The 14,781-nt window shown below is 51.7% G+C and overlaps 4 protein-coding genes across 5 annotated transcripts in view; 1 reads left to right on the plus strand and 3 right to left on the minus strand.

Moving 5' to 3' along the window:
- IFT54 (intraflagellar transport 54) overlaps positions 1–210 on the minus strand; it is a 3,789-nt gene extending 3,579 nt beyond the window's left edge. The window contains exon 1 of the mRNA XM_029111715.1: positions 76–210. Within this exon, the coding sequence (XP_028967548.1) occupies positions 76–210 (135 nt within the window). The remainder of the gene's footprint in view (positions 1–75) is intronic.
- A 949-nt stretch (positions 211–1,159) lies between these two features.
- LOC100904043 (nucleotide triphosphate diphosphatase NUDT15) lies at positions 1,160–2,074 on the plus strand. Of its 2 annotated transcripts, XM_003744251.2 has the most exons (3): positions 1,160–1,571; positions 1,650–1,791; positions 1,919–2,054. In XM_003744251.2, exons 1-3 carry the CDS (start codon positions 1,396–1,398, stop codon positions 2,051–2,053), a joined length of 453 nt encoding a protein of 150 aa, XP_003744299.1. In that variant the 5' UTR covers positions 1,160–1,395; the 3' UTR covers position 2,054. The 2 variants fall into 2 exon arrangements, with proteins under 2 accessions (XP_003744299.1, XP_018495416.1); XM_018639900.1 differs by having other exon boundaries at positions 1,650–2,074.
- A 4,294-nt stretch (positions 2,075–6,368) lies between these two features.
- LOC100904324 (serine/threonine-protein kinase NIM1) lies at positions 6,369–7,474 on the minus strand. Its single transcript, XM_018639875.1, has 3 exons — positions 7,262–7,474; positions 6,830–7,138; positions 6,369–6,716 (listed from the first exon to the last, which is right to left on the minus strand). The coding sequence occupies exons 1-3, from the start codon at positions 7,472–7,474 to the stop codon at positions 6,369–6,371; spliced, it is 870 nt and encodes a 289-aa protein (XP_018495391.1).
- A 724-nt stretch (positions 7,475–8,198) lies between these two features.
- On the minus strand, positions 8,199–12,382 carry Nup154 (nuclear pore complex protein Nup154). Its single transcript, XM_029111714.1, has one exon. The coding sequence runs from the start codon at positions 12,346–12,348 to the stop codon at positions 8,431–8,433; it is 3,918 nt and encodes a 1,305-aa protein (XP_028967547.1). The 5' UTR covers positions 12,349–12,382; the 3' UTR covers positions 8,199–8,430.
- Between the last annotated feature and the right edge of the window lie 2,399 nt (positions 12,383–14,781).

Genomic DNA, 14,781 nt, shown 5'->3' on the forward strand with positions numbered 1-14,781 from the left:
CCCCCCCCCTGGGTACGCCACTGCGAGTAGGTACTCAGAGCCTCGAGCCTGACGAAATGAAACTTCAGCACTCACATTGTTTACGACGTCGTGCAAAAATCGGAAAGGTGGTTTCTTCAGGAGTTTCTCAGTTGGTTGTGGTTTCTTGATGACGGTTGCCAACAACTCCTGGGTTTTCTTTATTGTTTTGGCGCTCACTTCGTCACTCATCTATAGGAAGATCGTCGGCAGCACCCTGCCCAACTAGTTCTCTGATAGTTACGTTACTTCGCCAACCTCGGAAACCAAATGATTGGAACGTGGGCTTCGCGTGCGACACGAATACAATATCTCAGGTGTAATCGAGCTATCGAGAGAGCGGGCACCCGTTGCCATGGAGCGTGAAACAAACTCCCCCGGCTCGCATTTACCGATTTTATCCTGAGATGATGTATGTTTCTCCATCGAGTATCGCTTCCTGAGATCCCGCAGGCTGACCGGATCAGAGGATATCTCTCCGAGGATTATTTCATTGTCCGTCCTGGATTCGTGCCGAGCGATGAGCGTTCTCCCGGAAGTTGCCAAAACGTGCTACCCAAGCATGAAGCCACAACCGTGGCTCTCTTAGGGCTGGAGCTTCGATAAAACCGGGCATTTCGATGTGACGCGCGCTCTCCAGAACTCTTCGGAAAACTGGAATCCAGGCTTTATTGTTTTCCACGGAAGCATTAGGAAATTCCCGACTCACGAATCATGATGTAGCCTGAGCTTGAGTCTATGATATGAGTCTCACAACCGCACAGCTAGAATCGGGATTCCGGTTGAATCGGAGCTCTACTTATAACCCGATGCCGGGGGCATGCTCGATGTTCATCGAGCATGATGAGCATCAATCATAAATACGATTATCGTGGGGCAAGAAAGGTCCCGGAAAGCTCCGTGCGCAATCAACTCAAACCACAATTCAAATTTCAAATCATTCGGCGATCCGGCGGCGCTACGGTCCACTCGGCTCGAGGCGATTAGGAAGCGAGAAGCCTATTCTGAACGCCGCAGTGAGATAAAGCAACGTGAGCGTGAACCTGTTTGCAGCGTCAGGCAGACGTTATCTCGGCCGTTATGCGTGTAGTCTCCTCTCCCCAGATCAAGGCGTCCCCTGGCGGTTCTTAGGGCTGGGCAAGCGAGACCGCTCAAGCCGACCAGCTGATGAGGGAGGTCATTTTGTGGAGCGGACAACTGGACGGATTTTTTAACTGGTATCTGAGCGGACAACTGACGATCCTCGAAAGTTCAAATTCATCGGTCGCGGCCGAACTTCCACTGATTGGCAGCGTGAAATTCTAGCAGTGGAGTAGTGTCACAGTGTTCGTGACAAGTCTGCATCCTCCTCTTGAGTGCCAACCAATTCAGGGCTCGATGAGTCCCAAAGACGTCAAGCGACCCGGAGTGGGCTGTGGGGTATTTGTCTTGAGTGAAAAGCATCCGGGCAAGTTCCTGATAGGCACTAGAAGGAACAGCACTGGACCTGGATGTCTTCAACTGCCCGGCGGTCATGTGGAATTCGGCGAGTCCTGGGAACAAACTGCTCAAAGGTAGACAGGAGGATCCCTTCGGCTTATGATTTCCTGTTCCAAGTTCCTGATGACCGAACTCATTTATCTGAATTCAAGAGAAGTCCTGGAGGAAGTGGGAGTCCATCTGAGAGACATCTCATTCGTGGATGTTGTCAACTCCGTACGACTCGACGTCAATTATCACTATGTCACAATCTTCATGAAGGGTTTCATCGACTTCACGAAACCAGATGCTCAGGTTTGCTCGAGAGATGTTCATAGTACAACGCACGGATGCGAACCCTCAGCCCGGGTTTGGAAGTCTGAGCCTCGCCGGAAACATCGTGGGTGGAAGTCACTTCGCTCTCGTACCTCTTTTTTCCCAGGTGCGGAACATGGAGCCGGACTACTGCGACGGATGGGATTGGGTCACTATGGAGGAACTGAAAGAGGACAAAAGACCACTATTCTACGCTTTGAGAGATCTCGTGTTTGAGAATAAAAGCTCACCATTCACATGATGAACGGAAGAATCGATGCCTTGACCTGTCAAATGGAATGTTCTCCCTCGGCTCGTTCCAATGCTTAGGTTTGCGGGAGTCTGTCGGATCCTTCAGTTGTGGAGGCAGTACCTCTTTGGTGCCACCTACCACCCATGGCTCCCCCGCACTAGCTTTCTCTCCTGTACCATCCTTGAGCCCGATGAATGGGGTTTCCCTAAAGCCTACTCTCGTCAGCCACTTTCTGTCTCATTTTCTAAACTCATGCGGACGCATTTGAACCTGCCCAGATGGATGTAGGACGGCTGAAGATGCTTGCGAGCGGAGCTAGTTTGGCTCGCCAGCGCTGGTTCGCCGACGCGGGATTTGCGGGATATCAGACGCAATATCGCTGCGAGGTGTCGCATAATGTAGTATGGTTTCCCACGATTTCTCGGGTCCCAATCTGAAGGATAAGGAGGGTTCGCCTTCCCTTCTCCGGAGTCTGAACGCAGGCTCTCAATCGCATTCAGCGCCACTGATGATCGGGGTTCGAACCACATCCGGTGTTTGTCGGTTCACCCGGAGGAAACATAGAATTCCCGGCAGCGGATCAATCCAAGTTCGGTACGATTGAAGTTCAGAAGACACTCGTCGCAGCATAGCGAATTTCAATGCGGTTTCCATTTTCGAACTCTGTTTCAAGGAGGCGATGTGATCATTGCCAAGCCAACTACACTACTCGGTCGGAAGTTGAGTTCGTCACACACGGCGAGCATTAGCTTGGTCTGTCTGAAGAGTAGGGAGCGAGCCTTCATGGATGCGCATTCGAATCCTTCCGAATCCTCGGGTCGAACCGCTCATAGCTTCTTCATGTTGAGGGGCGAAGCGTCCCTGTTCAATGGTGCGTGTTCCAGATATGCGTCCGCCTCAACCGCTCTCTGCGTAGGCTAGTTGTTCCCCTACGTAATACGCTTTATCTCCGAACGCGCTCCCCTTGGAGTGCGAGACATTCTCCAGAACTAAAAGCTGACTCATTGGACTTGATGTCGACGGCGACCATAGAGAAAGAAAATCTCCGTAATACCCTTGCCGCAAAGGACTCCTTTCCGGAAACATGAATTCCCAAAGGCGGGATGAGCATATTCGAAAATAATCTATTGCCCTCTTCTCCTCGACAACTTATTTTCCTTCTCTCCCTTTGGAGTGTTTATGTCAACGAACACAGTGGACACAACGCTCTAAATATCAATTGTGCCGGTGCTAAATCCTGGGGAAGCTCGAATCGTTGCGTTAGTCAATCAAACTGCACGAGCGCATGTTTTAGCTGATTTATCCGTCGATCGGATTTGTGCGTGGATATCAAGCCACCGGATCACCATGCAGGAGCGCTCGCGGCGCCCGGGTCATCGTTTTTCGTCGGCGCGCAACAGGACCGCGCCAGCCTTACTTGGAAGCACGAATCCGCACGAGTACAATGAGCTATGCTCCAAGATGCGACTTCCGATACCGCTCGATCCATCGGATGCTCTAACCGATGTGGAAAACCCCGCGCCGCCGGAGAGAATTCATATCCCACTCGAAGATCGCCTCCTTGACGGCTGCGTTCTCAGTGAGGAAGATTTGCGCGCTGCCACCAACGATGTCATTCTCCACTGTATCGAGGGCGAAATCGTTAGAACGAAAAGCATCCTAGTCAGAAACATGAGCTTGTATTTCCGCACCTGTTACCGTTGGGACGAGGGCAGATCCGCGCGAGGCGACTTCGATGCGAGGGTCACCACCTACCCGACGCTGAGAGCGGTGGCTAACTTTTTCGAAACTGGAAACCTCGAACTGAGACTACAAAACATACAGCAGCTCTATATGGCGATCCACTATCTCGAAGTTCCGCATCTTCTAGAAGCCTGCAGAGACTACTTGGAGTCTCACCTCCCAGAAACTGCCGTGATAGCTTTGCACTTGGCATGTTTTTACGAAGACATGGAAGAGCTCGAGGAACTCGCCGCGAGCAGCCTTGCGGAAAACGTGGATAAATATAAGTCGCTCCTTTTCCGGCTCCCGGGACAGTTCATGGCCGCTGTGATAAGTCAAGATAATCTAAAAGTTCGCTCCGAAGACGAAGTCCTTGGATTGCTCACCGAGTGGAAAAAACGCAGACGGAGAGCAAAGAAGGAAATTTCAAAAGTTCTCGAGTTCGTCCGTTACCCCCACTTAACGCCTGCGGGCCTCGAGAAGGCGTACGTTGAGTTCTCGGGGCTGATCAAAAGCGCTTCTGCGTCTTCCTGTCGAAACGGTGCACTCCAGCAAGTGCCAGTGGAGCAACTGACGAGGCGACGTTTCTATTCCGATCACATCCACTTGATCTGGAGCGAAACTCCGGGCCCGCCCTGCGAGCTAAACGGAGGTCTGGACTCCCGCGTTGAGTTCAAGACCTCGTGTCTACGGTGCTCGCCCGATGGAATCATCTCTCACAAGACTTTGCACGACATCCCCGAGCTGAGGAGCGGAAATGAGAGATTCGAATTCGTGACTGTGATGAACTCTCTGCATATGTTGACCCATTCGAACCGACTGAACGAAATCGTCGTCTACAAACAGGAGCAAGACTACGACTGGGATTGGCAATGTGACATTGCAAGGGACATTTTGCTCGAGGAATTTTGCGCGTGCGCCTATGAAGGTAAAATAGTCTTCACAATGTTCACCGGATACGGGGACAATATTCGCTGCATAGAAGTCGACACGTTGAGCTCGGACGGCGATCCCAGGATTCTGGATCTTCGCCAGCCTCCGAACACCTACTACAGCGCGTTGCAGATGAGTCTTCATGACGACTGGCTCATTTATTTGAGAGTCGACAAAGTACAGCTGTCCAGCACCAAGAGGGAAGACTTCCGCGAGTTGTGCTTGGAGTCTTATGGAACTCCGCGAGGACTCAACCCAGCGACGAGGTTCGCGAGCTACATTCGGTGCGATAATTACCTTTATATCTACAAGGACGTCTTGACGGTGAGCCCGACCTTCAGACGTGTGAGAGGTCTGTTTGACCAGGTCTTGAAAATGAATGTCAACACCCAGACAATCGAGAAGACGATTGATGTTCGCAAGCCGCTCTACTCGAAATTCAAAGATCTCGGAAGAAGCAAAGTTCGTATGGACAAATCTCACGTCCGGCGGACTTTTGTCAGCGGCTCCAAGTTGTTGGTTGCCCTCCAAGAAGACGACAGCGATCACTGCAGATTAGTCCAGATGGACGAGGACGAAGACGAATTCCCTATCTTGGCCGACGTGCGTGTGTCGGACCCGCAGAGGAGCTACCATCGTCGCCTGGAATACGTGGTGCCTATTCACGTTCATCACTGCGACCACACTACCGTTCTGAATGAGTACTGCAGGAACTTACGTCATCCCCAATATCACGATGTTCTGGAACGCTTAGCTTATTACTTGTGAAGCTCTGGCGATTTTCGCCTTATGACTGACATTCTGACTCCGTAGTGGGATACGCCGCTCTTTTCGTTCACATTCTTGGCGACGGATCCTGAATGCGCATCCCACTCCGTCGAGAGTAAGAGGCTGTAGGTACTTTGAGATCTGAGACTAGCAATCGCTCTCGGAATGATGGATGAAGTTCGTTTGATCTCGGAAGCTGTTTTACCCAGTATTTTGGATTCGTAGGATCTCTTCTTTACTTAAGTACTAGATGGCGTATTTCGTCCAATCATATGATTTATTCTCCCAGGAAGCGAATGTTCACTCAACAGGATAAAGCGCGATACCAAACGCTACTGGGCGCTCGGATTCATCAACGGGTAGGACCTCCCGCTGACTATGAGCGCCATCGCATCGGTTCCGATTCATCGTCAGGAATGAAGTCATACTGATTTCCGTACGATCTTGACATGATATGCTCGGGTATTCAGCGCGATTTTCGAGGATAAGTAAGGATCCCATTTTTCCGAAGACGCGGCTCCATGTAGCGCCCCTTGTCACCAAAAATAAAACATTGCTGTCGCTATCCAAAAATATCTTGGATAGAAAAACACCTCCGGAGTGCTCAATGAATCGTGACATCCTCCACGAGTTTCCCGCCGTATCACAGGAGCCGCTGCCCGGAACAATTCCGTGCCACCTGGTTCAAGTTATACACTATACAAATTCACGCTCCCATGGGGCGTTCCGAACTTGAGAAAGTGTTGGCAGATTCGAGCTTTTTGTGCAAAACCTCCACGGTGGAATCCCACCCCCCGATGACCGATATCAGTGCCTACTAGAAGCGCTTCCCATGAACCCTAGCCATCAGGCCGCATTTCATCCCTGGCAGCCGAATGCACTTCGTTGGGTCCCCGGCTCCCTACGCTGAATTGATGAGGTCTTTTTCGATTGCGGCGTCTTCCAGATGCAGACGATGAAGAACTACACGGAAGAGACCCGTGATCGGGTGCTTCGCGCCCTGGACCGCGGTCTCCTCCACCATCTGATCCGAAACCCCCAATTTCCGTAGGATATCCCGCGCTTTCTGCTCGTCTTCTCCGACAATGTCCCCGGGTGTGAGCCCGAACCTCGGATGGGGAGACGGCAGACTCAAGTGCCGTAGCCAAGAGTGCGTTGTCACTTGTTCGATTGTGTATCGTTCAGATGCGATGGTTTCCAACAAGCCCGTGATCAAGTTTTGGCAGCTGGAGCTGATGTTTTCTGGCATCTGAAATGTTTTTAGATCTTGCTCATGAATCTCCCGAATTCTCTCGAATCCTCGGGAATCCGATAGAGGTGGATGCATTCGTGCGCGAATCATTGATCGTCGCAGACACGAACCTCGTAAATGCCTTCACTGATCTGTTGCTGGAGTTCCGATGCGACTCGGGACGGGAAAGGGAGTTCTCCCTCGAGCATGAAAAACAGAAGGACCCCCAGAGCCCACATGTCTACCTGCGGCCCGTTGTAGCTTTTGTCACCGAATAGCTCCGGTGCGGCATAAGGGAGCGAGCCACAGTGGGTGTGCTGCATTTCGAACAGGGTGCTCAGGCGCTTGCTGAAGCCGAAATCGCAAATTTTCACGTGCAGCTTGTCTTGCATCAGGACGTTCTCGGCTTTCAGGTCCCTGTGTACGATGAGATTCCGGTGCTGAGAGTAGAAAAGCAGGTGAGCGCCCAACCCGCCGTGAGTCCACACGGTTCTCGATAGAGAGAATGCTTCGTATGAGAAATTCACCTGCATTTCGTATGAGTGAACCGCCGGGGAACTCACCATATGTCCGATGGCGGAGGCCATCTGGGCGAAAACCGTCGCCGCATCAGCTTCTGAATACTTCCCGGCATTCTTCAATCTATCGTCTAAAGTGCCCCCGCTAATGCATTCGAGAATCAAGTAGTAGTTTGAGCTTGTCTCTATAACCTCGAAGAGACGGATAATATTTGGGTGCTGCAGCGTTTCCAATGCTTCGATTTCGCGGTCCACCATCGCGTGAACTTTCGCTCCGGACTTCTGAGACTTCGGTATGGTCTTTAGCGCCACATTCTCACCTGCGGGTCGGGAGTAAGTTAAACTAATTTTTGGAAACTCCGGAAGTCATGGGAATGCGAATGAAGAAGCGAATAATGGAACCGTACTACGGCACGAGGGTGTGAATATGTGTCTGGATCCGGATTCTGATGAACCCTCATATACGTAGGTAGCACCCGCGGCGAGCTTCCGGGGTGGGCTTCGAGAACTCGAATTTGATGCAGTATCGGGGCGGCGGGCGAGAATTGTTCCCTCTTTTCATAGACGCCTCTTCGCCACGTCGTCCATTGATGGAAAGTCTGCCTTCTTTATCTCTCGAATATACATACCTTGGAGAAGCACGTGTTCCGCTATCCGCACATGACCGAAATTGCCGGAGCCGAGATTGTCCATGGGCCTGTAGAATCCAATCGTGCCTTCGAGCGGAACCTCCTTGTTCCAGCCCGCATTGAGTTGTAAATGATAGATCAGCGACGAGTATTTGTCCGAATCTGCAAATCGTCCGGTTAAAAAAACACGTTCTCATTTCGGCGAGATTTCAGAAATAGATTATCGCTGCGAGATTCGAGGAAAGCACAATTCTTCTGAAAACACATTCGTTTATTTGGGCACATTTTCCAGTATAATCTAAGTGAGACTTCGAGAACTTGACTGTACAATTCCAGGAGCAATTCCCTATCAATATCGAAACAACCGTCGATCGACCGTTCCATCCTATCTACATAGAAAAAATCCAGTACTCCTTACGTCTATCTATCGACCTCATTCGAGCGCTCCTTCCGAACTTTGTTCCGTCAGCCACAAGCGACCGATCGTCTGCCCGAGCACCAATCAGTTTCTCGACACATGAGTTTCCCAATCAATTCACCATACAGAATGACCAACGTTTTCCTTAATCATCACAACGACTTCGTTCACCAAAAGTTCATAGCGAGGTTTTGGAGTATCGTCTGCGAACGTCTCAGGTCTTGGATCAGGTCGGTCATGGCAGGATTAGTGACATGGCTCTGCGCGTGTACGATATAAGTATCTATGTTGCTCAAGATCCTTTGGACCTTCGTCCGGAAGCCCTCTCGTGGAATGAGCTCGGGAGAACCCGCGAGCTTCGCGACAATCCCCGTCAGAACGACCAGGAGTCGATCCCTTAGCTGGATAAAATCCTGTTTCGTATACAGCTCGTGGTACTCTCTCTGCAAGTCGGTCCATGGCACTCCCGCTTTGCTGAGCACCTCTGCGATTTCCAGAGGATTCTGACCATAGTACAAACGCTCGACGTTGGCGATAATTTTATCTAACGGGAAATACGACGGTGTATTGACAAATGATTGACACGCAGATCGGAGGGTTCCGGTGAGTTCGCCTCTCTGATGTGCTTGCTCAATCAAGCGAGCCCAAAGTCCTGAGACAAGTTCCTGGTCTTCGTAACCGCCGCATCTGAGCAGTCGCAGCTGACATTCCGAGAGATTATATCGTTCGGCGTAGTTCTGATAAAGATCATTGATCAGAAGCAGCTGACTGTTCAGAGCTTGTTTTACGTGCTCGTCCGGAACCCTTTCGTAGATCATGTGTTGGATCTGGGCCAGCTCCAGGAACTCTTCCAGCTGGGTGAACAGCTCAGCTGTACTAGGCCCCCCGGATTTCGCGCACACGATCGCTCTTGCGATGTATTCGATTCGTTGCGCGAGCGAGAGATCCGCTCCCTGTCTCCGCGCGATGTTCAGCAGCAATGCGCTTGCTTTGTCAAACTTCCCGTTGAGTTTGTGGTAGCGACACCAGAGATCCAGCGTGCTAATTGAGTCTTTGTCCTTCTGCGCCCTTCGGCTGAGATAATGCTCCAGATCAGCCGAGCGCAAGAGTAGGAGTGTTTCTCGTTGACCGCTGGCCACGAGCCAGTCGAAAACGTACAGATGGAAAAGGGAATCGTTGGTGTCACAGCATAGTTTCAGAAGTTTTTCGTAGTTACTCGTCGACGCCGACGGTTGTCGCTTCGCGTCGTGATACAACTCGTTCAGAACGTCTGTAACGATTTGGTAGCAGCGATTTCGGGCCTCGAAGAATCGTTTCCCCCGTTCGTCGTCCACCGGTTCGTTTTTACTGACGAAGTCCACACCGAATCCTTGAGGATCGATTTTCGAGGCTGCCCAGAGACAGATGCTGACAACACCTCGATGGTATTGCGCAGATTTCAGCAAACCGCAAATCGCATGGAGGTTTAGGTTTTCGACGCTGATCTTTCGACAAACGTCGAGCGCTTCCCGGAGGAGGGTTTCCCGCTCGACAGCGTTGGTGATGCTGCAAGCGTTCGTCAGTTTCTCGAATGCGTTCGTGTAGAGGGCGTCTTCGTCGCCGTAGATCGAAGGGCAGAAGTTCTTGAGTTGCTGGGAGACTGAGGCCGTCGCCGTACCGTCACGTATGTAGCAGTTGACAATCGCGGTGGCTAGGGCGCTGAGGAACTGTTTGTCGCTGATGATGAAGTCCTTGACTTGAATGCTCTTGAGACGGGCGAATAATTCCGGTTTCATGTTCCGTGATATGATCTCGACGTCGTGTTCAGCAACGATCCTCCAGAGGTTCAGAACCTCGGTGGTGTGGTTCAGCAGCAGCAGGAGGTTACTCAACGAGTTCTGTTCTTCGAGCACGGCTTTCCATTTCCATTGAGATCCCATACCTCCGGCGTGCATGTCTGGCGTGGTGAGGATTTGAGCTCTGAGAGCCATGCTCTCGGGGACGGTGACTCTGTTCCGTAGGAATTCTTTGAGGCCTTCGAGTGAAGTCAATATCGGTTTCAGGGTCGGGGCCGAGAGCTCAAGCGAGAGTTTTGGACTCTCTCCCGCGTGAGGGGGACTTTCTTTGGCGAGTTGGCTGTCGAGAATGGGCCGGATTATCCGGGAGAAGTAGATGAAGATGGCTTCGTGTTTAAAAGAATGCGTGAAAACCTGACTGAGGGACTGGAATGTCGTCACTCCCGACACGTTCGCAGGCGAGTGTTGAGGGTTCATGTTCACGTCCTGAGCCATCGACTGATGCATCTGAGCCTGGCCTATGGGGCTCACTGGGAACTGGTTGCTCCCGAAAGCCGGTGCGCGGAACGGAGTGCTCATCACCTGTTGCTGAGGGTGTATCGATCCCCCGGAGAGGGTCGTGGCGTTGAGCATCGTCTCCTGGGGATGAGTTTGCGGGAATGGTTGATGGAATTGAGGTCCTGTCTGGGGCAGATGTTGTGGAGCATCGACGTTCGGTTCTCCGCCGTAGAACTCGAAAGCGTCCAAGGCGCCCTGCTTCACATGATGCTCGTTGATATCGCCCCGACACATGATCTGCAAACACATGATACATCCTTCGAGATAGTTGTAGAACGCGAAGAACGTCTTGATCCGTTGAGCTTGGACGTTGAGTCGATTCTCGGCCAGCAGATGACGGAGCTGTTCGACCGGACTCAGTTTTGACAAGATTTGACAACCGTCATGCGAGAGTATCACAAATTTCGTGGCGGCTTCACCTTGCCGTTGCAGTTTCGCCGCACTCTCGGCCACGGAAATCGACCAGATATTCTTATCCACGACGAGGAAGCTATAAGTTTCCACAAATTGATTCACTCGTCGAAGATGTGAGAAATGATCCAACGAAATTAGATGAAAACGATTTTCGTTGTGCTGGTCGAGCATTAACGACGTGCTCCGGAGGATCAGACCGTTGGTGACTTGATTCACCCGGTGGGGCAACGCGAACGGGGATCGCACGTGAAGCACCATCAGCACAGCTGGTCGGTTGCTGAAGGCTCCCGCTTCACAAGTCGTCAGAAACAATCTCGCACCGGACTGTGTGAACGCGATGAGATGCACATGACTCGAATCGTTCAGAGGCACCGATTCGATGTGGATGATTTTCCGGATCTGCGCGGGATCACAATCCGACACTGTCTTCAGGAGGGTCTCTTCACCTGCCGAAACAACGAAACTCGTTTCCGTGCCGTCAACACCGAGATCGTAGACCGAAATTATGCCTTTCTCCGACAGTGTGTAGATGATCTGACGGGCGTTGTCGACGCACACCTCGGCGATAGGATCCATGGAACGGAAGAGCGCTGGCAGCATGCTCGTGAGCATCGGGAAGCGTGTCGAGCAGTTGGTGAGCTTGCAGCGACTCTGCAGCCATCCTGCAGCTGCATGGTAACTGAATTCATATAGGGAACCGTCCTGGGAGCCGAGGAAGATACGGCCGTTCCGCGCACCCTTGATCTTGGTCACGACGACGTTCTCTAGCGCGTATGTGTACAGGGGCTCGTTGACAAAATGCAATTCGATCACAGATGGGGACGTTAGCATGTTCTCGGCGAGCGTGACACCCAGTATGACGATTTCAGACGGTGTCGCCACAGCGAGAAGGTAGTGGACATGATTCGCGAACATGTTCGGTTTAGGCCGGATCAGATCGACGGCCAGAATTACGTTTTCGATTCCATCGTAGTAGACGACATCTCCACCGTTCAGGTAGTTCCACATGACAAGGTCCGAGTCGACGGCGGCCCATGCCCGTTGGATCTCGGGAAATATACCCGATTCGGATTGACATTTCATCCGCTGGAAATGCTGCAGAAGTTCTGGTGGTAGCGGGGTTCGGTTTTCCTCGCGCACGATCTGCGTGAGCGGAAGCTTGAAATAATCCGTCTCAGATAAACCGGACTTGGTGGGATTGCTATAACAGTTTTGACCACCGAAGGCGTCTAGTAGTTGCGAGGCTTCCTTATCTCTTTGCAAGTGAACCGAAACGAGGGCCAACGAAGACTCGATGCGCTCGCGGGTTGTCGCGAGGCCCGCTTGCGGTTCCAACATGTTTGCGCTCGAGTCGAGAGTCGACGAAAACTTCACACACAACTCGGGCGGTGTCTGCGTCGTTTCCTTGTAGCAGAATAAAAACAAGGGACCTTTCTGAGAGCTATTTTCCCCGTCGGCACGACTTCTATTGATGACTACCGGTTCCTCCACATGCGCGCCCAAACACAACAGCGTTTGGCTACACAACAGCAGACAGGCGTGTGACGCGGCCGAGGAACGAAGGGCCACCTAGATCCCGCGGGCAGTTCAAGCTGATCCCTTCTGGAGGCATGACATGTCTGCGCGCTTTCGGATTTCGAGAGTCGGATGCGCGAACTGGACTTCTCGAGGACTCGCATCATTCACTTCCAGAAAATCCAACGACGATCGGCTCGGCTGTGGTCGAGGCTTCCCCCTCCCGAAATGATGAGGATTTCGAGGTACATACATGGGAACGATTCAGCACCGAGTTCGGGTTCAACGTCGATATCAACTGGGGGTTCACGAATGGAGGTGCTGCAGAAACATTGAAAGTAATCTCCGAGAGGTGAGACTCGATTCGAGTCCTCAAGAGACTGCCTTCTTTCCACTCAAGAGACTGCCCTCCCTCCACTCAAATTCCTGGAATTCTCTTGGGCCTAGAAGCTTTTCGCATCGACAATAATCTCTGGGTTTCTGGAACTCACCGTCGTAATTCTGATCGATTCGGTTCTTCGGAAGCGAGCAACAGGACAAGGCGGAACACAGGAGAAGTAAATTTTCAACTCTGTCTTTTGTCGTTTTCAGGATCTTCAAACCTGATGTCTCCGATTGGGTTGGCGCTGATATTTCGTTCAGAGTTCCTACCGTCTCGACCGGAGATACTTTGGCACGTATTCTGGAAAGGAATCGGAGTTTCAAGACGTTCTGGCATATAGCAGCTTTGACGGTTCTCGTTGACCTCTTCTCGCCTTGGTTGACCAGAACACCCTAGCGCTTATGAATGAGCTCAAGACATCAGCTTGGACTCTGGGAATCGGATACCGACTCGGGAGCGAGTGTGTTGCCTTGCGGCTTCCCCGCCGCATTTTCGGAATGTCGTGAGACTTTGCTCCGCCCTCCGCCAGGCCCGAGTCGGAGGCTCCCGACTTGCGGTGACTGGCGGCTAGTGCGCAGTCGCCTTGCCAGAGGATCCCCGCCGCCAGGCCGCCAGATCAGCTCCCGTTATAATCGAGCGACATTCATTTACATGGTCTCCATCGGAAGGTTGACCAGTTGGATTGGGCCTCGGACTATCTCTTCGAAGAATCCTTCGAGGCAAGAGGGCTATTCCCATTTCCGCCGGACGGATGCCGAGTCAGACGACATGTTAAGGTCAAGGCCGATCGCAGTTTGTTCGACCTGTGGACGAACTTCGCGTATCATCACGGTCATCGGGAGCGTTCGCATAATAGTCTCCCGGTATGCTAGTGTTCGTCAGCTCCGTCCACTGCACTGAACTCTCCGATTCTGCATCAACTTCTCTTTGGCTCCGGTTGAGCAGAGCTGACCGACCTAGCCCGCCAGGACCGTTCCCCCCGTGGGTCTTGAGGTGAACGGGTGCGTCCGATAGCGAAATCCGGAATGCAGTTTAGGGCCAGATCCAGAAGTTCATATGTCGAAGGTGTACAGTCGAACCCGCTTAAAAGAGACCTCTCGGGGAATTGAAAATGGTCTCTTATATCCGGTTTCTCTAATATCCGAGGTACGGTTTTTCTATGAAAAGACTTGAAACATCTCGTTCTCGTATGACTTGGATGCCTGTATCATGATCCTGTGGAGGGACGATCATTTTCGGAGCAATGATGATATCGGACCGTGGATCTGCGCGTGTTATCTCATTCGCGCAGGTTCCGAGAGGAAGAGGAGTCATGGAAGAGCAAACAGAAATTCTGCTTGAGACGGTTCTCTCTTATATACGAGGTCTCCAACATGGAACTCTATGGGGCCGGGGTTTGAAAATTGTCTCTTATATCCGGTTTTCTCTTATATCCGAGTTTCTTATAAGCGAGGTTTATAACATGAAGTCCTATGGAGAAAAAATCGGGGAATCGGGATCGGTCTCTTATATCCGGTTTTCTCTTTTAAGCGGTTTTCTTATAAGCGGGTTCGACTGTACCTGGGACCGTTCCTCGTTTGCGGCGAGTGCTCTCTGGATCGGGATTGAGTGAGAGCCTTTCTCTCGACGTCAGCGAAGCTCTCGAATCCGATTCTCCCAAATTAATATTGGAGAGGCGCGCCCGGAACACGATTGCCCGCGACCGCGTACGTCAAGGGGCGCAATGTTTCCCGGAGCCGGCTTCTTGAGATAAGTCTCGAATAAGTTTCGGAACAAATCATCAGTATGCGCCATCTGAGTCATCATAAATCATAACGACTAACCTATGCTCCCTGAGCTTCGATGCGGTTGGCGGCATCTGCTAATCCTGTCTG

The sequence above is a fragment of the Galendromus occidentalis genome, unplaced genomic scaffold (genome assembly GCF_000255335.2).
Source record: "Galendromus occidentalis unplaced genomic scaffold, Mocc_1.1 scf7180000077463, whole genome shotgun sequence".
In the NCBI taxonomy this organism is placed as follows: Eukaryota; Metazoa; Arthropoda; class Arachnida; order Mesostigmata; family Phytoseiidae; genus Galendromus; species Galendromus occidentalis.